This window comes from Dendropsophus ebraccatus, chromosome 13 (assembly GCF_027789765.1).
Source record: "Dendropsophus ebraccatus isolate aDenEbr1 chromosome 13, aDenEbr1.pat, whole genome shotgun sequence".
Lineage (NCBI taxonomy): Eukaryota > Metazoa > Chordata > Amphibia > Anura > Hylidae > Dendropsophus > Dendropsophus ebraccatus.
The window spans coordinates 73516676-73544574 of NC_091466.1; the positions used below are offsets into that span (position 1 = coordinate 73516676).

The following is a 27899-nucleotide window of genomic DNA, read 5'->3' on the forward strand; positions in this document are numbered from 1 at the left end:
AATTTTTAACAAAATCTGAGGGAGTGGGGGATTAAAAATTAGGGAATGTCTACTCCTACCGTCAGCTGAGAAGTGATCGCTCCGGACTGCACGATAAACAATGGCCCATATATACTATAACTAAGGGCTTATTCTCACGCTCTGGAGATCACACATTGTAGGGAACGCAAGGAATGGACCGGCATCGGGAACTCCCGATGTAAAATCCCGCAAAGATTTGATAACTTTCAGCTCATATTGATACAAGACGCCAGGAGTTTCCGATGATGGGCCACAGCACCATAGCACCTAGAGAGCGTGAAAATAAGCGCTAACTCTAAGGGGCCTATTCCACGGAGTGATATCGATAGTCGGTTATCGCTCCGTGTAATAAATACAACGATCAGCCGATGACAACGATCATCGGTGGATCGTTGATATATGTTTGAACCTATAATTGTCGGGCGCCGACTGCGCATCACTACGTGTTATAGTGGTGCACAGACAGCGGCTGACAGTATGCATTACCTATCCAGGCTGCAGGGTGGGCAGTCCCTGGGGAGATCAGTCTGTCTCAGAATCAGATAGAAGAATGATAAGAAACTACAAGGGACTGACATAGGCGAGTTTAGGGCTGAATTAGGCTGGGTTCACACTGCGTTTTTGCAATCCGTTTTTTGCAAAAAAAACGGATGAAAAACGGATGAAAAAAACGGATGCATTTTTGAGCCATCTTTCCATTGACTTCCATTGTAAAAAAACGGATCAAAACGGATCCGTTTTTTTTAACAGACACCAAAGTAGTGTCAGCTACGTTTTTGCATCCGTCAAAAAAAAAAAAACGGATCCGTTTTCATCTGTTTTTTTTTTACAATGGAAGTCAATGGAAAAACGGATCAAATCCTTCCGTTTTTTTCATCCATTTTTTACAGCCGATGGCTGACGACTGTGTAAAGAAAATAATAAAGTTCATACATTACCTCTCCAACACTCCCCGGTGTCTTACTGTCCTTTGTCCGCAGCCGCGGCGAGTACTGCAGTGCTGACCCCTGAAGGCCGTGGCCAGTGACTGGCTGAGCAGCCTGTCACTTTAGAGACCAGCTCTGCAGTTCCACTGGCGGCTGAGGGGAGAAGCCAGGACACCGCGGAGTGTAGAGATGCAATGTATGAACTCTATTATTTTCTCAGCCGTCGACCATGCATCACTAAAATACGTAGCCATGCACGGTCGGCGGCCGATGATTTTAGGTCAGGATCTAAACACACGATTAGCCGATGATAACCGTTGTCATTGGCTGATCGTTGTCTTTATTGAACAGACCGATAATCTGCTTGATTCTGCAGATTATCGCTCTATGTCATAGGGCCCTTATTTTTATAGTGCCCCTAGAAAACATAGTGTATATTTCCAGATAACCCTTTAAAGCTGGGTTCACACTACGTTTTTGCAATTCGTTTTTTCATCAGTTTTTTGCAAAAAAAAACGGATGAAAAAAACTGATGAATTTGTGTGCATCTGTTTTGATCCGTATTTCCATTGCAAAAAAAAAGGATCAAGACGGATCCCTTTTTTTTTTTTAACGGACACAAAAGTAGAGTCAGCAACATTTTTGCGTACGTTGAAAAAAGTGGTTCTGTTTTTTTATATAATTGAAGTCAAAGAAAAAAACGGATAAAAACGGATGCACACAAATGTATCAGTTTTTTGCAAAAAAACTGATGAAAAAAACGGATTGCAAAAACGTAGGCCAAATTCACACGTCCGTTGTTCTGTCTGCAATTGCGGCCAGAACATAAAACCAATGTTATTCAAAGACCCCGTTCACACGTCCGTACGTATATACGGGGCCACGGTCCGTGCCGTAAAAAAAAACGGACATGTTGTAATGCGGACTGTTTTCTTGCGGCACGCTGGGGTAATGATGTGTGATGTGCTTCATTGAGCACTACGGATGTGTGAATGAGGTCGTAGTGTGAACCCAGCCTAACTGGTCACAGAATATCAGTGTAGCCGCTCCAGCATGTAAACAGGAGAGAAGAAACTAAACAAAGTCTATCAGAAAGTCGCCTATTTCTACCGCCAGAGACCGGACAACCTCTGGAACGTTCAAATAAAACTAATTTCACAAGTAAATATTTGTATTTTAGAACAAGTGCAAACAGAGGAACAGGGGGAACTCCGCTGAGGTTTGAGAGATCAGGGGAATTCCTCAAGACTAAAGATACCCGAGCTTTGATTTAGTAATAAACCGTTCTACCTTCCGGAATGTTCTGGAGTATTTTAACGTGATTGGTTTTTATTTGGATTCCATCGGGCTCATGCACGAAACCCATCCGGCATGGTCGTATCCATAGTTACCCGACCACCCGTCAGCAGAAGCGACTGCACGCCATAATCTGCGTCTATTTACACATAGCACCTACATATTGCGGTAGTATTTTTTAATGAGCTTTACGTGCTAGGCGGTAGAACACAGAGGAGTTACCATGTACTAGAGCTTGTATACCTGACAACCAATGGACTACGCTTCCCCTAAGGGACATCTCATCATTGTGCTCACAGATGAGTCTATTTTATGTAACTGCTATACAGATGCAGCAACTGGTGGTGGGGTCATGAAATAAAATGGTTGTTTTGATTGGTCAGCCCTAGGGACGGCCTATTTTACGAGGATTATGTAACTTCCATGGATGTTAAAGGGGTTAAATCCAGGACAAATTCCAATCAACTGGTTTCAGATAATTATATAGATTTGTAATTTACTTCTATTTAAAAATCTCCAGTCTTCCTGTACTTATCAGCTGCTGTATATCCTGCAGGATGTGGTGTATTCTCTCCAGTCTGACACAGTGCTCTCTGCTGCCACCTCTGTCCATGTCAGGAACTGTCCAGAGCAGCAGCAAATCTCCATAGAAAACCTCCCCTGACATGGACAGAGGTGGCGGCAGAGAGCACTGTGTCACAATAGAAAGAATACACCACTACCTGCAGGACATACAGCAGCTGATAAATACTGGAAAAAAAATTTTATATATATAAATAGAAGTAAATTACAAATCTATATAACTTTCTAAAACCGGTTGATTTGAAGGAAAAACATTTGGCCGTGAATGGCCGTTACTAAACCAGAGCAGATCATCGTGTTATATTGTTTATGCAACTCCATAAATGCCTGGCCGGGGTCCTCCCTTAAACCACCTTCCGTCACCCTTGCTAGATGGCCTCATAGACCATGATGCTTTAATGTGTTCGAAACTCCCGTTATCATCAATGGAAACGGCAACTGCATTTACCGGCCCGTTTGTTCGTTTTTGGCAGTAAAGACGGAGGATCCACATTCAACAGACATTATTCGAGTTGGGAAAACATTGCTTCCTTTGTATCCCCCGCCCATTAACTTCTATGGAAGTTACATAAAACATCCTCCTTGATTGTTTTTAGCATCCCAGCCGCTGCGAGAGGGGCGAAGGAAGCATTGGCATAGGTGCGGCCCACATCTATCAGATACTTACAGCATATAGACCAGGGGTGTCAAACTCACGTCCCTCCAGCTGTTGCAAAACTACAACTCTCATCATGCCTGGACAGTTAAAGCTTTAGCACTGGCAGTCCAGGCATGATGGGAGTTGTAGTTTTGCAAAAGCTGGAGGGACAAGGTTCCCTACCCCTCTGTATACCCCTAAGGGTATGTTCACACTGAGCAAATACGACGAAATTCTGCGGCGGATCTCTCTGCTGCGGAATTCCACCATCCTCATTGTGCCACTGTGAGTGAATGAGAGGGTGTGGACTCTGCCGCTGCCGCCCCTGTCACTTCTTTGAGCGGAGAGCAGCGGCTGCAGAGGAGCGGACACTCTCCCATAGACGGGCAATGTGACGCTGAGACAGGCTGGATTCCATGGCAGAAAGTTCCGCTGTGGTATTCCGCCTGTTTTACTCAGTGTGAACAAACCCTAAGGGTGCGTGCACACTATGGAATACGCGAGTAAAGGCCGCTGCGGATTCCATCACTGGCCCCTGCTCGTGGCAGCACGCATCTCCACCCGTGCAATAAAAAAAAACATTTTATGGCTGGGCCGATTCCGCCGTCTGCCGAAAGAATTGACATGTTAATTTTTTCAACGGACGGCGGAATCCGTCTGTGCTTAGAATGGAGTCTATGGCACAGGCGGAGATGCCCGCGAGCAGGGGCCAGCGATGGAATCCGCAGCGGCCTTTACGCACGTATTCCGTAGTGGTATGCACTGAGCAAATACGGCGGAATCCCACCGTGCTCAGTGTGCCGCTGTGAGTGAATGAGAGGGCGCGCGCTCCTCCGCAGCCACCACTCTCCGACATGTCACTTCTTTGAGCGGAGAGCGGCGGCTGCAGAGGAGCGTGTGCTCTCCCATAGACGGGCAATGTGACACTGAGACAGGAGGAATTCCGCCTGTTTTACTCAGGGGCCCATTCCACGGAGCAATAATCGGCCCGATTCGGCTGATTATCGCTCTGTGGAATAAATTCAACGATCATTGGCTGATCGTTGATATAGGTTTGAACCTATAATTGTCAGGCACCGACCGACTGACGATTGACGGCGACTAGGGCTGGGCGGTATACCGCAAAAATACCGATACCGTCACTGGCGTCGGTTAACCGACCTTAACTGAGCCAGGACGGTATCTGCGGTATTTTTGTGTTTCCAAAAGAGCTTCTGCACGCAGTCGCGGCCCGGCGTGAGCGCTGCACGTTATGTGCAGGGACGCCGGAATCAGAGCGGGAGGTGGAGGAGCAGCAGGGCCCAGGTGAGAATGCCCGCCCCCGGCACCCGTCCAGTGTGAGCGCCCGCCCTCCCCCTGTCCCGTCCGGCGTCCCTGCACACACAGGACATTAACGTGCAGCGCTCGCCGGGAGGGGGAGTTGGGGGAGCGGCACCAGTCCTGTCCGAGCGCCCTTCTCCTCCGGCCGGCGAGCGCTGCACGTTAATGTCCTGTGTGTGCAGGGACGCCGGTGTGCGCGCGGGAAGTGGAGGAGCAGCAGGGTCCAGGGGAGAATGTTCCTGAGTGATCCTGTCCTGTCCGGCGTCCCTGCACACACATTACATTAACATGTGCAGCGCTCACCGGCCGGAGGAGAAGGGCGCTCGGACAGGACTGGTGCCGCTCCCCCAACTCCCCCTCCCGGCGAGCGCTGCACATTAATGTCATGTGTGTGCAGGGACGCCGGTCAGATCTCAAGGTGGAGGAGCATATGCATGCAGCTCCCTGTATACCAAGACCCCTGCCCGCCCCCCTGTGTACCCAGCCACCCCTGCCCGCCCCCCTGTGTACCCAGCCACCCCTGCCCGCCCCCCTGTGTACCCAGCCACCCCTGCCCGCCCCCCTGTGTACCCAGCCACCCCTGCCCGCCCCCCTGTGTACCCAGCCACCCCTGCCCGCCCCCCTGTGTACCCAGCCACCCCTGCCCGCCCCCCTGTGTACCCAGCCACCCCTGCCCGCCCCCCTGTGTACCCAGCCACCCCTGCCCGCCCCCCTGTGTACCCAGCCACCCCTGCCCGCCCCCCTGTGTACCCAGCCACCCCTGCCCGCCCCCCTGTGTACCCATCCACCCCTGCCCGCCCCCCTGTGTACCCAGCCACCCCTGCCCGCCCCCCTGTGTACCCATCCACCCCTGCCCGCCCCCCTGTGTACCCATCCACCCCTGCCGGCCCCCCTGTGTACCCATCCACCCCTGCGGGCCCACCTGTGTACCCATCCACCCCTACCCGCCCACCTGTGTACCCATACACCCCTGCCCGCTCCCCTGTGTACCCATCCACCCTTGCCGGCCCCCCTGTGTACCCATCCACCCTTGCCGGACCCCCTGTGTACCCATCCACCCCTGCCGGCCCCCCTGTGTACCCATCCACCCCTGCCGGCCCCCCTGTGTACCCATCCACCTCTGCCCGCTCCCCTGTGTACCCATACACCCCTGCCCGCCCCCCCCCCCGTACACCCCTGCCCACCTCCCCGTAGAGAAGATAGATAGATAGGAGATAGATAGATAGGAGATAGATAGATAGGAGATAGATAGATAGATAGATAGATAGGAGATAGATAGATAGATAGGAGATAGATAGATAGATAGATAGATAGATAGATAGATAGATAGATAGGAGATAGATAGATAGATAGTAGATAGATAGATAGGAGATAGATAGATAGATAGATAGGAGATAGATAGATAGATAGATAGATAGATAGATAGATAGATAGATAGATAGATAGATAGATAGATAGGAGATAGATAGATAGATAGATAGATAGGAGATAGATAGGAGATAGATAGATAGGAGATAGATAGGAGATAGATAGATAGATAGATAGATAGGAGATAGATAGATAGGAGATAGATAGATAGATAGGAGATAGATAGATAGATAGATAGATAGGAGATAGATAGATAGATAGATAGTAGATAGATAGATAGGAGATAGATAGATAGATAGATAGATAGATAGATAGATAGATAGATAGATAGATAGGAGATAGATAGATAGGAGATAGATAGATAGATAGGAGATAGATAGATAGATAGGAGATAGATAGATAGATAGATAGGAGATAGATAGTAGATAGATAGATAGGAGATAGATAGATAGATAGATAGATAGATAGATAGATAGATAGATAGATAGATAGATAGATAGATAGGAGATAGATAGATAGGAGATAGATAGATAGATAGATAGATAGATAGATAGATAGATAGATAGGAGATATAGGAGATAGATAGATAGGAGATATAGGAGATAGATAGATAGGAGATAGATAGATAGATAGATAGATAGATAGATAGGAGATAGATAGATAGGAGATATAGGAGATAGATAGATAGATAAGAGATATAGGAGATAGATAGATAGAAGATAGGAGATAGATGATAGATAGATAGATAGATAGATAGATAGATAGATAGATAGATAGATAGAAAATAGATGATAGATAGATAGATAGATAGATAGATAGATAGATAGATAGGAGATAGATAGATAGATAGAGAATAGATAGAATAGATAAAGCAGCAAGAGTCCGCAGCACACTAGCATGTAGTGAAGAGTGGTTCATTCCATCAAATAAGGTGCAGGATACGACGTTTCAATTCACTCCAGAATCATTTTCAAGCATGCTTATCTCTTCCCTATATGCTGGTGTGCTGCGGACTCTTGCTGCTTTGTATTTTGGGACCCCCTGCCAAAGGCCTTTCTGTGTTCAGCACCCTCTACTTCAGCCTTGGATGTGCGTCTGTCACGAACGATAGATCGATATCTTTACAGCGTGTCAGTGCAGTGCCATCTACAGCCCCCTATAATGTACGTCCCTGTACTGTCACCTGTATATACTATATATATACCCATCATACATACTGTATATACCCATCATATACTCTGGGTACCTATAGTACATAGCTATATACCTGTATATACACGTCCTGTAGTGTGCACATAGCTGTATACCTGTATATACACGTCCTGTAGTGTGCACATAGCTGTATACCTGTATATACATGTCCTGTAGTGTGTACCTAGCTTGGGTTGCTGCTCATTGAGTTACTGTACTTTTTTTAACTTTATTGAAACAAACTATCCCCAGTTTGGCACGGCCGAGTGGGTGTGGCCTGTAAAAGGGGTGTGGCTTACTAAGGGGGCGTGTCATAGTTATCGTCCAATTATCGTTACCGCAGCTACATATGCGATAAACCGCGATATTGATTTAGGCCAATATCGCCCAGCCCTAACGGCGACTGACGATTTACATTACCTATCCAGACTGCAGGGCTCCTCCTGCGCTCTTCTTCTCCCCAGGTCCCGCACGCTCCAGCTTCAGAGCGGTCTGTCTCAGCTGACAAGCCGCACAGCCAATCAGTGGCCAGGACCGCCGCGACCAGTGATTGGCTGAGCGTCCTGTCAGCTGAGACAGACCGCTCTGAAGCTGGAGCGTGCGGGACTCGGGGAGAAGAAGAGTGCAGGAGGAGCCCTGCAGCCTGGATAGGTAATGTATAAAGTTCAAACAAGGGCTGCGAGTACATTGGTAACGATGTCCATGCAGCCCTTGTTAAAGGGGTTATCCAGTGCTACAAAAACATGGCCACTTTCTCCCCCACTGTTGTCTCCAGTTCAGGTGCAGTTTGCAATTAAGCTCCATTTACTTCAATGGAACTGAGCTTAAAACCTGCACCCAAACTGGAGACAACAGTAGGGGGGAAAGTGGCCATGTTTTTGTAGCGCTGGATAACCCCTTTAGGGCACGTTCACACTTACCGGATCCGCAGCAGATTTCATTTAAATAACTGAACACAGCATCAAATCTGCTACGGATCCTGTCGGTGTGAACGCACCCTTAAACGATAATCAGGCTGTGTAATAGGCCGATCTAGTAGATCAGCGCTTGTTTACAGTTATTATCGGCTCGTAGAATAGGACCCTAAGGATAGAAAGTAAAGTATACCTTCAAGCATAAGGGTTACTTAGCTTACAATAAAATTGCCCCTACTAGTATTCTAGTCAGCCAGATAGGGGAGTCAGAATGTTACCCCACCAGGCCCAAGGACTAATGGTGCGTTTACACAGGCAGATTTATCTGACAGATTTTGGAAGCCAAAGCCAGGAATGGATTTGAAAAGAAGAGAAATCTCAGTCTCTCCGTTATGACCCGTTCCGTGTTTATGGTCTGTTCCTGCCTTTGGCTTAAAAAATCTGTCAGATAAATCTTCCTGTGTAAACGCACCATTACATAGCAGAGTAGTATCTATAGACAGTACTGGAAGACAGCAATACCTGAATTTGCTCGGTTTCATCCACAAGGAGGAAGCTGACCACCTTCTCGGTCATCTTCTTCTTCCTCTGCTCCTCTCCATCTTCCTTCAGACTCTCCTGAGGCTCCGGACTCTTTACAGCTGGGTAAGGAGTCATGTGATGCTTCCGCTTGTTCCCCCCGGAGTGAGTCCGCTTCTGGCAGTCCGCACACAGGTCGCTCTTACAGGACAGACACCTGACAGCTGCCCGGGGTCTGCCGGCTCCGCCATGGTTGGCCCCTTTACAAGCGGCGCAATAGGGGACGTAGTCGGGGCGGATGGGCGTCCGCTCGTGCTGCTGCAGCCTCTCCTGCTGGTGCAGCGCCTCCTCACACCTCGGACACTGTAACGTGTTACATTCATCGCACTCATAGGCGGCTTCTTCACTGCCAGAACAGGCGAAATTCTCCTGGCACATCAGAGCCGCCATGACAGCTCTATCCCCGGACGGCCCCTGACTACTCATCGTCTAACAAGCGGAATCTTAAAGGGTTAAACGAACTGAAAAAGCTAAAAAAAAATTAACTAAAAAAAATCTAATAAAAAAATATTTACTAGTGCAAAAAATCCATTAAAACAGCGCGACTCTATGGAGAGATGTCATGGGTTTCGGTATATACCCCGGTACGGTGACGGATAGAAGCGGCGCTCTGTGTCCTATAGATGTGGATGTGCTGTAAACAAATCCCGGTAAGGTCCAGATCCCATACTGTAAAAGGACCTGCTGACATCACGGGTCACATGACTTCCCCGAGTCACGTGACTGTACAGTAGGCGTGGCTTATTCAGTTTACCTTCGGCCCTCCAACTGTTGCAAAACTACAATTCCCATCATGCCTGGACAGCCGAAGGCTGTCCAGGCATGATGGGAGTTGTAGTTTTGCAACAGCTGGAGGGCCGAAGGTTCCTCATCCCTGGGTTAGCCCATCCCGGTAACGTCTCCCAGCTTCCTGTCGTTACGTCAGCGGATGTGTCACCGGTCCGTGTGACCAGGAAGAATAATACTCAGGGAGGAGGCGGCCCCTGTCCGACCCAATGTAAACAATGACGAAGGTTATCTCAGGTTAACCCTTCGATAACCAAGTGGACGGCACAAATTTCCATTTTTTTCGCTCTCGTTTTTTCCTCCCCCCCTTCCAAGGGCCCTATTACATTATCGTGCGAAAAATCGTTATGTCGTTCGAATTTAAACCGTAATCGTTCTGTGTAATTGAAGGCAACGATCGAAAAATCGTTCATATGTCGTTGATTTAGGTCTGAGGGTACTATTACACGGAATGATAGTCGGACGATTATCGCTCCGTGTAATAAATACGATAAGCCGATTGGCCGATCGTTGATATAGGCTGGAACCTATATTTGTCGGGCGCCGACCGCGCTATATGTCGGCGACTGACGCTATACATTACCTATCCACGCTCCAGGGCTGCTCCTGCGGTCCACTTCTCCCCGGGTCCCCCGCGCGCTCCAGCTTCAGAGCGGCCTGTCAGCTGACAGACCACTCTGCCAATCACTGGCCGGGACCGCCACGGCCAGTGATTGGCTGAGCAGCCTGTCAGCTGAGACAGGCCGCTCTGAAGCTGGAGCGCGCGGGACCTGGGGAGAAGACCGCAAGAGGAGCCCCGGAGCGTGGATAGTCAATGTATACAGTTTAAACAAGGGCTGCAAGGACATCGCTAACGATGTCCATGCAGCCCTTGTTAAACAATTATCGAGCCGTGTAATAGGCCCAGTAAAGGCCCTATTCCACGGAACGATTATCGTTCATAAACCCGCTCCTTAACGATCACTAAACGATTTTTTTAGCGAACGATAACACATAACGTGAACGATATATGTAGTGTAACGATTATTTTGCGGTCGTTACATGGTCGTTTAAAACGTTCCCCGGGGTGATCATGACCATACGACACACCTACTTTTTTTTAAACCTTTTTACGAATGACTGAAAGATTTCTAATTTTACGAACTGATTAGCGAATTATCTTTCAAAGACCAACAACTTTTTTTCGACATGCTGAAAAACAGTTTTGAACGCCAATATAACGATTTTGCCTTTGTCGTTCGCTCGTTTACATCAATTCCACGAAGCGATTATCGTTAACGAGCGGTCGTTGGAGCAAGTTTATGAACGATAATCGTTCTGTGGAATAGGGCCTTAAGCGAGCGCCAATCTAGCAGATCGGCGCTCGTTTACAGTTATTATCGGGCCCTGGTTGGCCTGTGTAATAGGACCCTGAATCTAAAATTATCGCTATTTGTTCGCTGTAATTCCACATTCATTCGCTCAAGTTCCACATTTGGTCACTAATCGTTCAGTGTAATTGCACATTTTTCATTGTTTTCCTGGGATCAGAAAGAATAAACGATCATAGTAACGATCGCAATAACGATCGTAACTAACGACCATCGCTCTGTGTAATATGGTGAACGATTTCAGGGTAACGATAAACAATCTCGTTTGCGTTCATTTATTGTTGAGCCCCTATTTCACGGGGCTGCCCGAGTGATCGCTGGATCGTTTGGGCAGCCCATAGAGGATAGCATCGGTCTACTGCCGCCACTCCTATTCCACAGAGCGACGGCAGCAGATCGCTGCTATATCAGTCGCTTGTTTTTCAACATGTTCAAAAACAAACGACTGCAACGATCAGCCGACATGAACGATGTCAACTGATCGTTGCCTTCTATTCCACGGGACGATTATCGTCCGTAACGACCGATATGTAGAATAGGGCCTTTAGTCTTTAATCGTTAAAAATCGCTCAGTGTAATACAACCCTAAGGGTCCTATTATACGGAGTGATTTTTAACAATAAACAATCGCAAATGAGATTGTTTATCATTAACCTAAAATCATTCATCATATTACATAGAACAATGGTCATTAGTTGCAATGATTAGTTACTATGATCGTTATTGCGATCGTTACTATGATCGTTTTGTCCTTCTGATCCCAGGAAAACAATGAACAATGTGCAATTACACTGAACGATTAGTGAACAGATGCGGAACTTGAGCGAACGAATGTGGAATTACAGCGAACGATAAACAATGATTTTAGGTTCAGATCTAAATCAACGACACACAAGCGATTTTTCTATCGTTACCTGCAATTACACAGAACGATTATAATTTAAATTTGAGCGATACGATTATTCGCACAATAATCGTCCCATGTAATAGGGCCCTAACAATGGGGAGTTATATGGGAGAGGTCTGAGGTTACACTGTAACAATGGGGAGTTATATGGGGAGGTCTGAGGTTACACTGTAACAATGGGGAGTTATATGGGGAGGTCTGAGGTTACACTGTAACAATGGGGAGTTATATGGGGTAGGTCTGAGGTTACACTGTAACAATGGGGAGTTATATGGGAGAGGTCTGAGGTTACACTGTAACAATGGGGAGTTATATGGGAGAGGTCTGAGGTTACACTGTAACAATGGAGTTATATGGGGAGGTCTGAGGTTACACTGTAACAATGGAGTTATATGGGAGACATCTGAGGTTACACTGTAACAATGGGGAGTTATATGGGAGACATCTGAGGTTACACTGTAACAATGGAGTTATATGGGAGACATCTGAGGTTACACTGTAACAATGGGGAGTTATATGGGGAGGTCTAAGGTTACACTGTAACAATGGGGAGTTATATGGGGGACATCTGAGGTTACACTGTAACAATGGGGAGTTATATGGGGGACATCTGAGGTTACACTGTAACAATGGGGAGTTATATGGGAGAGGTCTGGGGTTACACTGTAACAATGGGGAGTTATATGGGAGAGGTCTGAGGTTACACTGTAACAATGGGGAGTTATATGGGAGAGGTCTGAGGTTACACTGTAACAATGGGGAGTTATATGGGAGAGGTCTGGGGTTACACTGTAACAATGGGGAGTTATATGGGGGACATCTGAGGTTACACTGTAACAATGGGGAGTTATATGGGAGACATCTGAGGTTACACTGTAACAATGGGGAGTTATATGGGAGAGGTCTAAGGTTACACTGTAACAATGGGGAGTTATATGGGAGAGGTCTAAGGTTACACTGTAACAATGGGGAGTTATATGGGAGAGGTCTGAGGTTACACTGTAACAATGGGGAGTTATATGGGAGAGGTCTAAGGTTACACTGTAACAATGGGGAGTTATATGGGAGAGGTCTGAGGTTACACTGTAACAATGGGGAGTAATATGGGAGAGGTCTGAGGTTACACTGTAACAGAATGGGACAGATTACTGTGACACTGTAAGAATAGGGGTCTTCTTGCGTTTTGCTCTACATTTTCTGGGGTCACCCTGTAACTATAAGGATCACTTGGAGGGATCTTCTGGCGTCACAATGTAACAAAAGGGAATCTTCTTAGGTTACCGGCTTCATAAGAGAACTGGTGACCATATGTAACAACAGGGATCTTCTGGGGTCGCACAGTATTATGGGGGGTCCATTTGTGTTACGAGGTCTTATTGTAATAAGGTGGGTCCTCTAGTGTTACAGGGTCTTCTGTGGTCGCATTGTAATAAAGGGGTTCTCTTGTGTTACAGGGTTCTTCTGGGGTCGCACTGTAATAAGGTGGTCCTCTTGTGTTCCCTGGGTCTTCTGTGGTCGCATTGTAATAAGGGGGTCCTCTTGTGTTACGAGGTCTTCTGGGGTCGCACTGTAATAAGGCAGTCCTCTTCTGTTATGGGGTCTTCTGGGGTTGCCCTGTAATAAGGGAGTCCTCTTGTGTTACGGGGTCTCGCACTATTACAAAGGGGATTCTCTAGTGTTACGGGGTCTTCTGGGGTCACACTGTAATAAGGGGGGTCCTCTTGTGTTACGGGGTCTCGCACTGTAATAAGGGGGTCCTCTTCTGTTACAGGGTCTTCTGGGGTTTCACCGTAATAAGGTGAGTCCTCTTGTGTTACGTGGTCTTTTGGATTCACACTGTTATAACGGGATCCTCTGTGTTACAGGGTCTTCTGTGGTCACACTGTAATTAGGGGGTCCTCTTCTGTCACACTGTAATAAGGGGGTCCTCTTGTGTTACAGGGTCTTCTGGGGTCACACTGTAATAAGGGGGTCCTCTTGTGTTACGGGGTCTCGCACTGTAATAAGGGGGTCCTCTTCTGTTACAGGGTCTTCTGGGGTTTCACCGTAATAAGGGGGGTCCTCTTGTGTTACGGGGTCTCGCACTGTAATAAGGGGGTCCTCTTCTGTTACAGGGTCTTCTGGGGTTTCACCGTAATAAGGTGGGTCCTCTTGTGTTACGTGGTCTTTTGGATTCACACTGTTATAACGGGATCCTCTGTGTTACGGGGTCTTCTGGGGTCCCACTGTCATAAGGGAGTCCTCTTCTGTGATGAAGACTTCTTGGGTCGCACTGTAATAAGGGGGTCCTCTTCTGTGATGGGGACTTCTGGGGTCGCACTGTAACAAGGGGGTCCTCTGTGTTACGGGGTCTTCTGGAGTTGCACTGTACTTGTAAGGATCTCCTCATGAATCGGTGTCTCCTGTGGGAATGGTTTCCTTGTTCCAGCAGAGCTCCCCTGAGGGTTAATGTAGTAGTGGGGTCTTCTCACAGGGGATCTGGGGGTCCATGTGACAGGAATGGCAGACGTCAGACTCCTGGCCGGTGTCCTGGAAGAGGCCGTATACAGTGCCGCAGGGAGGACGCACAGTCTGCAGGAGGCAAGAGGCTGCGGTATTGGAGCTGGTCCCGGTCAGAAAGACACTACATCAGCCAAAGCTTTAGCACGGCATGATATAGAGGAGGAAGCGAGCGCCGGACTGTCAGGTCAGCGCTTGCTGCCTGTGCTATTACACATTCAGACAGCAAGCAGGGGGCTGCGGGAGGGGCTGCCTAGATGATCCTTAAATTTTCCGCTCTACCCATTGAAGAGAACAGAGTGCTTTTGCCACCTCTCCTATTACACGGAGCGACCTGCCGCAGACCATCGCTGTCGTGATTGTGACTTTTCAACATCTTGAAAGCCCACAATCAGCCGTCATCGTCAGCTGATCATGGTCTTTTAATATGCACTAAACGATTATCAGCCAAGTAGGGCTGATAGATAAGATGTTCCTAGGCTTTAGGATTACTATGGTAAATGAGTAACCAACAATGGTAAAAATTTCAATGTGATTTTTGGGAAGATTACTGAAGAGGTTCAGTGATCTGAAGACAATGGGCACTGACAATGCTGATACAGCCTAAAATGTGGTGTGAATGGAGCCTAACAAAATGCTCCTGCACCTTATTAACACTTTCTTCCTTCACCCCCTCCCCCATATCTGCAGTGGGAGTGCCCCCCTCTCTTCTAGCCAGTGCTATACCAAGTCAGATAGTATGCCATCATATACAACTACAATTACGCTGCACGCTGTGAGTCACAGAACAATTTCTACAGATGAAAACATGTGCTACAGTGTATCTTTTGTTTCATTTCGCCTGTTCTCCCCACCTCAGAGCTAGATACTGTAAATGTAGACTCTCCCTTTATCTATGTGTCCAAGTATCCATCTGACAGTATCAGAACATTGGCTGACTGCATGTTTTACCATTGCAGGTCACGTTTTACTATTGCACGTCACATGTTTTTCCATTATTATTATTTATTTATAAAGCGCCTTAATTCCAGAGCGCTATACAAGTGATAGGCAGGGGTGGATTAACTTTACCATGGACCAAGCTTGGGTCCCCCCCCCCAACCCACTGTAACTATGGCGGCACTACCTAAGTCTTTTTCCTCCATAATGCGGCCTGTAAAGGACCTGTGGTGACATCATTGACACATGATAAGGTCCTTCAATATATTCTTTAATGTTACTGCATTGTCTCCTGGCTGCAGTCTTGCCCTGATTTGTGCAAAATTGCGGTAAAAAGCAGCGATTTTTATGCAAATCGTGACTGAACATAAGTCTGTTTGGGGGGCCATGGGCCCCTCAAAAGCTCAGGGCCCCAGGCTGCTGCCCAAAACGGACCTATTATAATCTGCTACTGGTGATAGGGGCAACAAACAGTAACAATACAAGATCAAAACACATTACATGAAGGCAAATGGCAGACTGGTACATAGGGGAAGAGGACCCTGCCTGCGAGGGCTTACAATCTATGGGCACATGTTTTACCATTGCAGGTCGCATGTTTTACTATTGCAGGTCACGTTTTAGTATTGTACATTGCATGTCGCATGTTTTACCACTATTCTGCAATAAGCCTTTTAGGTTGGAGTTTCTCCTACTAGTCCCTATTAGGATGTCTCCCAAGCAGCTAACCAGACTGAAGGTTTCCTTATTGTGCCTGACAGAATTACACAACAGTGACGTCAGGAGGAGGCAGGGCCCCAGCAGTTTCTTCCTGCTCTGTAATCTTTACGTAAGGCAGGTGAAGCTGCCAGTAATATCAGTTTACACTTGCTGATAGCTGTAGTAATCTATATTTTCTATGGATTGTACCCAATCCAGGATTAAGTTACATATTCATTCAGGCAAGTCGATGGTAATAATACAGTCAGCAAGTGTTCTGCAGTGTATGGCACTACCCAGAGGATCAGGGCCGCTTTAACCAGAGGGCACATGGTGCACGTGCACTGGGCCCACTGGTTAATGGGGCCCACCCTAAGCAGGGCCGGCCTTTGCTCTGTGCGACCATTGTGGTCGCACAGGGCTCCGGCCACCAGTCTGCCAGGGGGGACGCCATCGGGATGGGTAAGTTACCCATCGATGGCGCCCCCTGCAGGCCCCCCCCCCCCCCCCCCCCCCCCCCACGCTTGCTGCTGCACTCTGTACTGTAGCTATGAGCACTCGTAACGAGCGCTCATAGGTACAGGCAGCAGCAGCACTGACAGGTCGGGAGCCATTGGCTCCCTCCCTGTCAGTCATCCTTGTGGCCGCAGCCAGTGCTTTACCTGCGGTCACAAGCGGTCACTCAGTGCCGACACCACGAGAGGGGAGAGCGGCCTCTTGTGACCGCAGGTAAAGCACTGCCTGCGGTCCCAGGTGAGTATAAAGTGTGTTTTTTTTTTGTTACTTGCTATTTGGGAGGGGGGGAGCACAAAGGGGGGCTATATAATGGGGGGAGCACAAGTCTATTCAACTAGGGGTGCCACAGGGGGGACTATATACTATTTGGGGGCGCACAGGGGATATATATATACTACTGGGGGGTGCACAGGGGGGTATATATAACTGGGGGAGCACAGAGGGGGCTATATACTAATGGGGGCAGCACCTAGTGGTCTATAGTACTAGGGGCAGTACACAAGGGGTCTATATACTACTGGGGGCAGCAACTAGTGGTCTATAGTACTAGGGGCAGAACACAAGGGGTCTATGTACTACTGGGGGCAGCACCTAGTGGTCTATATACTACTGGGGGCAGTGCACAGGGGGTTTATATACTACTGGGGGCAGCACAAAGGTGTCTATATACTACTGGGGGTAGCACACAGGTTTCTAAATACTCCTGGGGCCAGAACACAGCTCTCTATACTACTGGGGGTAGCACACAGGTGTCTATAAACTACTGGGGGTAGCACACAGCTTTCTATACTACTGGGGGCAGCACACAGCTCTCTATACTACTGGGGGCAGCACACAGCTGTCTATACTACTGGGGGCAGCACACAGCTTTCTATACTACTGGGGGCAGCACACAGCTATCTATACTACTGGGGGCAGCACACGGGGGGGGGGTCTATACTACTGGGGGCAGCACACGGGTCTATAATAACATTAGGGTTGCACAGAGGTGCCTATATTATATAGGGACCTTACTACTATATTGGGGCAGAGCATTCCTAATTATTAAGTGGGAGCACAGAGGGGTGTAACTACTAAATAGGGGCACAGAGGGGGGTAACTACTATATAGGGGTACATAGGGGGGTAACCACTGTATAGGGGTACAGGGGACCTTACTACTGTATGTGTTGAAGCCAAAGGTGAAAGACTCTGATCAGAGAAGACGCCCCCTGTGTGTAAATGGATGTAACTGTTATAGGGCTGTAGTGATAGTGGTCATGGTGTGGCGGTATTATGTAATGGTATCATTTGTGATATCGTTATGAGGTAACTACCGTATGTATTGGGGCTCTTAATATAGTGTGGGGGCATTTTCAGGGCATTATTCTGTGTGGAGCTCTGATTCTGATAACGCTGGGTTGGGGGGTGGGGGTGGGGCCCACTCTTGAGGGCTGTGCACTGGGCCCACCAATGTATTAAAACGGCCCTGCAGAGGATGTGTAGAATCCTATGATGTTATGGTTAGCCACAAATTTAAACTTAAGGGTGCGTTCACACGTACAAGATCTGCAGCAGATTTGATGGCACAGATTTGAAGTTGCACATTCAATGCAAAGTAACTCTGGGCCATTAAATCTGCTGCAGATCCTGTATGTGTGAACGCACCCGGGAAGGCGGTTGTTGGGGGAACATGACACATTACTATACGTGGTCAGGCGTGCTTATGTATTTTTTGTTAAAAATGTTACTTAAGGGAGCGTTTCCACATACAGGATCTGCAGCAGATTTGATGGCCCACATTTGAAACTGCAGATTTGCTTTGAATCTTAAACTTCAAATCTGCTGCAGATCCTGTACGTGGGAACGCACCCTAAAGTGAACCAATTGGGCTGATATGTTCCCTGGAGCTCAGTATACAGCTCCTAAACAGCCCGCAGCACATACCGGCCGCGGCTGCAGCAGAAGCTGTATACCGGAGTAAAGAGGTTTCATTAGCAGGGCGCGCGGCAGGCAGAGGCGGTGGGGTAGTCATCTGGGCGTCTCCCTGTCCGTGTCTAGTCACCGCTCTCTGCCTGTCAGCGCGCTCAGAGGGGATGATTGACAGGCAGAGAGGTCCGTTACTGGCCTCTCTCCGGTATACAGCTTCTGCTGCAGCCACGGCTGGTACATGACGTATACAGCATACCCTTTAAGTCAAGGATAGGAAACTTTTAGCCCTCCAGCTTACGTAAAACTACAGATCCCATCATCTCCTGGCAACCTTTGACTTTGGCTGGCTAGGCATGATGGAAACTGTAGTTTCTTAACAGCTGGAGCACTGAAGGTTTCCTATTAGCTATATCAGGGGTAGGGAACCTTGGCTCTCCTGCTGTTGCAAAACTACAACTCCCATCGGGCCTGGACAGCCAAAGCTTTAGCTTTGGCTGTCCAGGCCCGATGGGAGTTGTAGTTTTGCAGCAGCTAGAGAGCCAAGGTTACCTACCCTTGAGCTAAAGCTTTAGCCATCCAGGCATGATGGGAATTGTAGTTCTGCAACAGCTAAAGGGCAATGAGTTCACCATCCCTGACGTAAAGCAGTGTGGCTTTCCATATGTTGCAAAACTACAACTCCCAGCATGCCTAGGAGTTGCCGTTTTGCAACAGCTGGAGAGGCACAATTTGGTTGTTGCCCATAGCAACGCAGCTTTGTTGGTAAAATTAAATCTGTACTGTGATAGGTTACTACGGGCAACAGTTTTTTTTTTTTTTTTCCCCATGAAGCGCACCACCCGCTGTCCCCGCCCACCAGCCCCACTGAGATGACGTCACCAGCAGCGCCTCTCGTGATTGACTGCGCGCGCAGGCCCCGCCCCACAGAGCCGCGGTGCATGCTGGGCTTAGCGAGCGGCTTTGCGGCGTGAGTGCGGCCTAGTCGCGGAGTGAAATCCTTTCTGTCTCGTAGTCACCGTCGGAGCTCGGGCGCCGTAGAGTCACCGGACGAGCCGACACTTCCTTCACCTCATAGAAAGCAAAGAAGCGACAATCTCTGCCCCGAACGAAGCGGCCCCTACCCAGCTGGGGTGGGTGAGTACGGGGCTCTCCAGGCTGCGGGGCGGTGAGGGGGCAGCGTGAGGCGGTGTGGTAGTGACGGATACACCGGGGCGGGCGCCGTCCACGCTCCTTCCGCCTCAGGCCTGTGCTCGGTGTGACCGCCTCCCGGCTCATGTGCGGGCTGAGGCGGCGGCGTGGCGGGAACAGCTCACCCCTCCCCTTCTATGTCTATATAGCGGCCGCTGTCCCGGTTTCCCCGTTGTCCCTCCTCCTTGTATACACGGTGCGGGCGGAAGTAGAGGTCATACCGTGTGCACACCTGGGGGGGGGGGATCGGTTACCAAGAGCAACCAGTCATGTGACTGGTTGGTAAGGGCAACTGCTACTTATCCTGAATGTGATGACTTAAAGGAATTGTCTATAGATTTGCCAAATCTAATAACCGATAAGGTGTCAGGACTGTTACATGGCAAAAGGAATCAAGGGGCGAATGGTCAAATTTGGTAAATTTCACTCAAAAAACTCATTCCAGGAAATCAAAAACTTATGGTGCGTTTACACGAAGCGATAATTCACCCAATCGATTTGATTTTTGTAACGATCGGCGTTTAGACGAATAAATGGTTACAAAAATCGTTATTGCGATATTTTTTTTTCTTCGCTTGATCGTTCGCTGCGTTTACATGAGCGATTCTCTCAAATGCGACCGTTATTGCGAAAATTCGAACGATAATCGTACCGTGTAAACGCAGCATAAAGGAATCAAGGGGCGAATGGTCAGATGGGACCAATTTCACATCCCAGAGACTCATTCCAGGAAATCTAAATCTTAGGGTGCGTTTACGCGGAGCGATAACTCGCCCAATCGATCGTTTATTTTTTTATTTTTATTTTTTTTAAAGCAGCTATTTGGTTTATATAACGATCAGCGTTTAGATGAATAAATCGTTAGAAAAATCGTTATTGCGATCGTTTTTAAGATCGCTTAAGCCCATCTCACACGTAGGGAGAATCTGTGAAAGACTTTACACGAAGCGACCTGAGAATTTTCAGCGAATGACGATTTGAGAACATGTTGGAAGATCACAATGAACAATTTCTCGCTCGTCGCTTGATCATTCGCTGTTTACACGAGCCGATTATCGCTCAAATGCCATCATTATTGCGAACATTCGAACGATAATCGTTCCGTGTAAACGCACCATAAGAAAGCAGAATTACTGTCACAAGACAAAATGAATGGAGGAGCCATTGGGTAACTTTGTCCCTGCGTTGTATATGGGGGCTGATCACGGGGGGGGGAGGGGTACAGGAGACTGACCCCCAGCTCATCTATGTCTATTTTACTATAAGTATAGTGGGATTATCCCAAGTTAAAAGAACTTTAAAAATAAATTCAATGCGTCGCCATCTTCTATCCCCTCTGCAATTTTTTTAAAATGACCATTTCAGTGTAGGTGTGACTTTATATTTTTTAACTTTATTTTTTTTTCAGTTTTTTTGATCAGTTTTTTTTTTTTTTTTTTTTTTTTTTTAAATTGCAAAATTGGGGATTTAAAACTTCCTTTGTTTTTGTTTTTTTTTTTAAATTTTTTCCCCCCACATGCTGTGAATCCGCAACAGGTTTTTACACTGCGAAATCCACTACTGATACCTGCCCATTCACTTCAATGGAATGACGTTCAAGTGAATGGGTAAGTATCCGCAGCGCATTTTGCTGCGAGAAATCCGCTGCAGATACTGTTCTTGTGTTCATACCCTTTGTGTTAACTCTTTGTTTTTCTTCATATCCTGAGGGTAGATTCTCATATAATGAGTTTACAGTGGATGTCACAGCATATTCGCTGTGATACCAGTTACCATTAGTAACCTAATAGCCTGGCATTCTAGCAGGATTATAACTCCGCTGCCAGAATGTAGTGGCAACTTTACTACTCCTATGTCGTGGCGGTAAAAATAATAGACACCATGTTTACCTGCCCCCGTTCCTTTGGTGTGCTCCTGTCTGCTGCTTTGGGTCCTGACAGACGCTCAGTAGAGATGAGCGAACCTGGAGCATGCTAGAGTCCATCCGAACCCGAACGATCGGCACTTGATTAGCGGTGGCTGCTGAAGTTGGACAAAGATAGAATAATGTAGGCAGGACTTTATAGGTTGTCTATTAGGAGATATAGCTGGGGAGAGAGCACAGCAGTAGCGCGATCCATTCCCCGACTGCTCACTAATTCCAAAACTTTAGCCCAATTATCCTGAGGCTAAAGCAGGGAGCGACCAGGAAGTGGATTGCACAGTGTCTGAGAGGGCTCTTTCTTTTGCTGTGGTAGAGACCAGGAAGTGGTGAGCCGTGGGGACCAGACACCAGTGGTGGGATGGGGTAGTGATAAGGCACTTTTTTTTTATTTTATTTTTTCCCAGACCGGCTTCTTGCCAAAATGCCTGAGAACCCCCCCCAAAAAAAAAAATACTAAAAGTAATGGGGAAATTTTCATTCTGCATGGTCCTCTTAAGGTGGGTGAGACCTTCTGCACTTCCCTGCACATGGCCTGAAGTATCACTGGGCAGGAAAGATTAGAAGCGGAGGCAGTGCTACTCTATGAAAGGGCCCTATCATTTGTGGCAAGAATAAAAGGTCTGGTAGATCTGGTGGGGCTGTATGTAGATCAGCAGCAGCACTCACATACAGGTGCTATCCTGCAGTTGTCTGAAACAATTTAAGCTCTTGCTAATTTATTACATTGAACCAGTTTTTAAGCATGACAATGATACGAAGAGGCTTTACATGTTTTTATTTAATATTATTTTTCGATAGGTTCGTATTGTAAATATGTCTTATCCGCCACATCTGAACCGTCCCCCTATGGGGATCCCAACTCTCCCTCCGGGCATTCCTCCCCCACAGTTTCCAGGTTTTCCTCCTCCTCCTGGTAAGTGGTAATATTAATAAAAACTTGAGATAATCGCTTGATAAATCTGTCTGGGGCATTCAGAACAAACCCAAATGGGGGAGACAACAAAGTGTTGGCATTCTGAATAATACATTTGGGCCATTTTGTTGTCTTTTGCTAAAACGTAACTTTTCATTTTTTGGAAACAATTTTGCAGGTACTCCAATGATTCCTGTACCAATGAGTTTAATGGCTCCAGGACCAACTGTAAGTTTACTTTGTGAATTTTGTATATGTAGACTTTGTAGATATTGCCCAAGAGTTTCAGACTGGTTAGCAGACTAACTGAAGCCAAACACTTAAGAGAAAAGTTAAAAGTAGAGATTAGTGAACTTGACGAACAGTCAGCCGGTTCACTCATCACTAGTTATAACTTTATCCCCTTTTCTTGGCTATTCCTATGTACACTGGATTATGTTGTCAGTATGTGCCTCATAGAAGAGATGACATACAGTATTAGGCTATGTTCACACTATGTATATTTTTGTAAAACTATGGCCGTTGTTGCCGATTGAAACAACGGCTGTGATTATTACGAAAATATACATTATGTATCCGTCTATGGAATTCTGGCCTGAGTGTATACACTCCGTCTGGGATCCCTAGCGGCGCTGTAGAAAACTGACATGTCAACCCTGTCAGTGCACACTATGGAGCGAGTGGCTCCGGCCACACGCTCCATAGTTTGCAGTGTACCTGCATCAGAACTCAGCTGTGCTAGAGATCATCCGGCTAGTACTGCAGCACCGGCCAGGATGATCTTTTTTGAGACTGGCCGTTCCGTGACCTGGCCAGGTCACAGAGCGGCCGGTCTCATACTAAGTGTGACCATAGCCTTACAGTATATTATGGTGGATATTTACGTGGAAAAAATTACTTTAAATGTTTTCCTGTAATAACTTTGTCTGTTTACACTTTAAGTGTTTGAAGTTTTAACCTTTTTTTTTATTTTTTTTCCTCCTTTCCAATCACAAGGTTTTGTTACCAACTGTACCTATGGTTGGGAAACACCTGGGGCCTCGGAAAGACTTAATGGGTCTTAAAAATAAAGAGAATGATGAGAACAGCGGCCCTACAACCACTGTTTTTGTAGGGAATATTTCAGAAAAGGCTTCAGACATGCTTATTAGGCAGCTATTAGCCGTAAGTATTCACTGTTTTGGTTACATATACACTTCCTATAGATGTATGTCAATTTATTTTAGTTGTTTAGCATATTGTATATTGCATATTGTATTGTGAAGGTGCTTTACACTGTTAAAATTGTATGTGGAGATGACTGCAATTAATATGGCTCTTAATTCACTTCTGAGCCAGAACAAACAGTGTAAACTCTTTTAAGTTTGTGTTCATACCTAGAGATGTTCGGACACATTTATCAAATGCACAGCTGGCATGCGCCACAGGAAAGGTGCAGATTTTCACGCAAGCCACACGGTTTGCGCCAACTTCTGCTCTTTCCTCATGGCGTACAGTTCACTTTCCTGGTTTGGGGGGGAGGGGTGAATGGATTGTTTAGGATGATGGACACCTGCTAGCCTTGATTTTATGCCTGACTTAACCCCGTCATATATTAAGAGGCATGCGTCTCTTAGTAAATCCGGTCGGGTGGATGGGGGCAGGGCCTAACCCTTGTCTTATTAAAATGCCCCCATTGTATTTAAAGGTCTTTCTTACTATTATCTACTTTATTTATTTTATTAGAAATGCGGTTTGGTATTGAGCTGGAAAAGAGTGCAAGGGGCGTCTGGGAAGCTGCAAGGTAAGTGTGGTATGTAACCTTTTTCTTATTACTTTTTAACTAATTTAATTATTGCAATTTATTTACTGATATCTTTTTATCGTGGAAATCATTTTTCTCTGCATATTCATAGTAGTTGGTTTAGCTCATAATTTTCATCCAAAAAAGTGGTGTGTGACCCGGAGCAACCATTGTATACTTACCCTCTCTCCAAAAGCCATTGATCTCCATCTAGTGAGTGATTTACGCCATCCTCTGAGATGCACTTTTATTATATTATTTGCTGAAATTTTGTGTTTTTTTGTGGTTGCTACTTTGTATGTGTTTTGGGTTTGTTTTTTTGTTAGAGGGAAAGTAAAGACCTAAAGCCCACTAGTCCACCCCTTATTTATTTATTTATTTATTTATTTATTTTTTTTTTTGGCTCACTTCCCTGCGCCAACCTTCATACAGTTGTGTGGTTTTTATTTTAAATTAGGAAACCATATTAAGTCTAAATTGCTCTCTGCCTGCTTATGGTATTAGACTTATCTGAAGAGACAAAACAACTTTACAATAATATAGATAATGGCGGGAATTTATCATCATGCGCCCCTGGTAAACAGCCCGAAAGAGGGGCAGATAAGTTCCTTTTCCATGGCATCCCCCACTTGCCTGATGGGGTGGGGGGTGTTCGAAAAAGCAGGGAGGAGGTGGGGTCTCCTCCTGTGCCTGATATATAAGTTTTATGCTTGGCAACATGCCTAAACCAGGAAAAAATTTACACCTGCTGTAGTGCAGGTGTAGATTTTTGCACAATGGCTGCGCTGAGCACAGGGCTACCTGGCTGTACTAAATGGCATGCACCTCTTAGAAAATTCGGCTGGGGAAAAGGGAGTGTGGCTTTATTTCTCGTGCGTCTTATTGGGGGACACAGATACCATGGGTATAGGCTGCTGCCACTAGGAGGCGCTGACACTAAGAAAGAAACAAAGGAAGTGACTCCTCCTGAGCAGGATATACCCGCCCACAGGCACTGAGGTAAACCAGTTTAGCTTAGTGTCAGTAGGAGGCAGACACAGGTCTGGGTTCTCCAGACCAGTTTCTTCCTTTATGTTTAGTTAGTTAGATTTTCTTTTTCCTTCTAGGTCCTATGGATTCTTGGGCACGGTGGGTAATCTAGACCCACCCTGATCCCCCTCACTATGCGACCAGGGAACAGACCATAAATATAGATGGACTGTCTACCCTCGGTTGCCACCGGCCGGCAACGTGACACCATGGCACCAAATCAGTCTGACTGTCTGGTCGCCTTTCTGCGGACTCTGTATCCGCACAGCCCCTTCCCGCCTCGCCCCCCAGAGCTTGGCGCGTAAGGTGAGGCACCCACCGGCTGAAGACGGCAATGGTGAGTATGGGCTCCTACCTGGTGAGTATATTCCCCCTGCCCACCCTCCCAGGCCACCATTGTATTCTTATAGACAACCCCCGGGCCATGCTTTCCTCACACAGGGATTTCTCCATCTCCCCATGCTCCACTCCCTCAGGGTCACTGTACCTCTGTGGCTCTCCCCTCAGTCAGTAACAGGCCAGCCCCCTCCTCCATTTTATTTTGTACTGGTGCCTCTCTGGGTGCCATGGGGTGTACAGTGAGGGATTGCCCACTCCTGTCAGTGCTGTGCAGGCTGCAGTTTCCCGCCTTTTTTCCCTATTGTGGCTATGTCTGGAGTACCTGCTCTAGAGGATGCTCCGCCTCCTCCGTTAGGCCCCGCCCCCTGTCGGCCGCAGCACCCCGCCATTTTTCTTAGGTTGCTGAGCCTGCACTACTGCACTGTGGATGCCCCGCCCCTCCCGTTAGGCTCCGCCCCCTTTCGGGTGCCGCGTGGGCCACAGCATCCAGCCCTGTATCTTATGTGGCTGATTCTGCACCCCGGGATGCTCCGCCCCCTCCCGTTAGGCCCCGCCCCCTTCGGGAGCCGCGCAGCCCGCAGCATCCTGACATTTTTCTTAAGTTGCTGGGACTTACTGTGGGATGCCCCGCCCCCTCCCGTTAGGCCCCGCCCCCTTTCGGATGCCGTAAGGGCCGCAGCATCACCATTTTTGTTATCTTTTTAACTCTGTGGAGCCTTCACTGTGATGCCCCGCCCCCTCCCGGGTTGCCCCGCCCCTTTTCGGGTGCTGCGGACTGCAGCATCCTGCCGTGTGTCTGTGTGTGTGTGTGTTCCTGTTCTCTCCCGGGAGAGCTACCACACACACTGTTCTATTCCCAGCAGCTTCTCCTGCCACCTACTGGTGGAAGTGGTTATTACACCATTACATATATAAGAATGGCTTGCATCATGTTTTATTATGGCCAATGTTCCATATAATGTTCCAGCAACCCTTGGTCTGCAGATCCAGCATTTTTGGTGCTGGTTGACCCCTCTGTGTCAGATTTTATATATTTAAGATTACATTATTACTTATATACACATTCTGGTTCCCCTCCAACCACATACGCACACACATTCCCCATCACCATACGGTGTTTCTGTGTCCTCAGTGAGATCCTTCTGCTACATGGTGTCACAAGTAGGACACTGCACCAGACACGTTACTCACTACTAGACGGAGCTTACTGTGCTCTGAGCAGAACCCTCTGCTACATGGTGTCACGAGAAGTACATGGAACCAGACACGTTACCCACTATCCAGGTGGTGTATCTGTGCTCTGAGCAGAAGCCTCTGCTACACGGTGTCACGAGAAGTTCATGGAACCAGACACGTTACCCGCTATCCAGGTGGTGTATCTGTGCTCTGAGCAGAAGCCTCTGCTACACGGTGTCACGAGCAGGACACGGATCCAGACACGTTACCCACTATCCAGGTGGTGTATCTGTGCTCTGAGCAGAAGCCTCTGCTACACGGTGTCACAAGAAGTTCATGGAACCAGACACGTTACCCGCTATCCAGGTGGTGTATCTGTGCTCTGAGCAGAACCCTCTGCTACATGGTGTCACGAGCAGGACACGGATCCAGACACGTTATCTGTTTCCAGGCAGTGTATCTGGGCTCTGAGCAGAACCCTCTGCTACACGGTGTCACGGTAAGTACACGGAACCAGACACGTTACCTGTTTCCAGGCGGTGTATCTGGGCTCTGAGCAGAACCCTCTGCTACACGGTTTCCCAACCAGGAGAACCGTCTGCTACGTGGTTGGTCATACAGGTTATGGGACCAGACACATCACCCATTGCCAATCATTGTTCCTGTGTTACTCAGAGCTTCCCCCTCTGCTACAGGATGTCACAAGCACGACACATGTCCTGTCATTCACATCACCCCTTAGCGGGCGGTGCTTCAGACCTGCCTCTCATCTTCATGACATAGATTCCTTTACTACATGATGTCAGAGACATAGAACTGGACATGTTATCACCTCCCAGGTGGTGGTACAAGGTGATTCAGAGCTCTGCCCTCTGTTGCATGATATGGCTCCAACTACATTACCTGTAGTTTGGTGTGCACAGGTTGTGGTATTCTGTTACACAATGTAATACACCTTCTTCAGGTCCACTCATTATAGTGCATTATAGTGGTGATGCTTGGCATTTCTCGTGTCCAGTTCTCGTCTACATTGGGACACAGTCCTGTTCTCTTCCCTGCTCCCAGAGCACACCCTGTAGGCTTCTGT

The 27899-nt window shown here is 47.5% G+C and overlaps 2 protein-coding genes across 7 annotated transcripts in view; one reads left to right on the plus strand and one right to left on the minus strand.

Moving 5' to 3' along the window:
- Positions 1–9580, minus strand: part of ZFYVE1 (zinc finger FYVE-type containing 1) — a 33325-nt gene extending 23745 nt beyond the window's left edge. The window contains exon 1 of the mRNA XM_069950091.1: positions 8778–9580. Coding sequence (XP_069806192.1) covers positions 8778–9260 — 483 coding nt within the window. The 5' untranslated portion in view covers positions 9261–9580. The remainder of the gene's footprint in view (positions 1–8777) is intronic.
- A 165-nt stretch (positions 9581–9745) lies between these two features.
- RBM25 (RNA binding motif protein 25) overlaps positions 9746–27899 on the plus strand; it is a 34387-nt gene continuing 16233 nt past the window's right edge. For 2 of the 6 annotated variants that reach the window (XM_069950832.1, XM_069950836.1), the window contains exons 1-5: positions 19368–19594; positions 22371–22485; positions 22664–22713; positions 23482–23649; positions 24211–24277. In XM_069950832.1, coding sequence (XP_069806933.1) covers positions 22386–22485; positions 22664–22713; positions 23482–23649; positions 24211–24277 — 385 coding nt within the window. In that variant the 5' untranslated portion in view covers positions 19368–19594; positions 22371–22385. Of the gene's footprint in view, positions 9832–19367; positions 19595–22370; positions 22486–22663; positions 22714–23481; positions 23650–24210; positions 24278–27899 lie in introns of those variants that run through there. The other 4 variants (XM_069950835.1, XM_069950837.1, XM_069950834.1 and 1 more) reach the window with 3 other exon arrangements.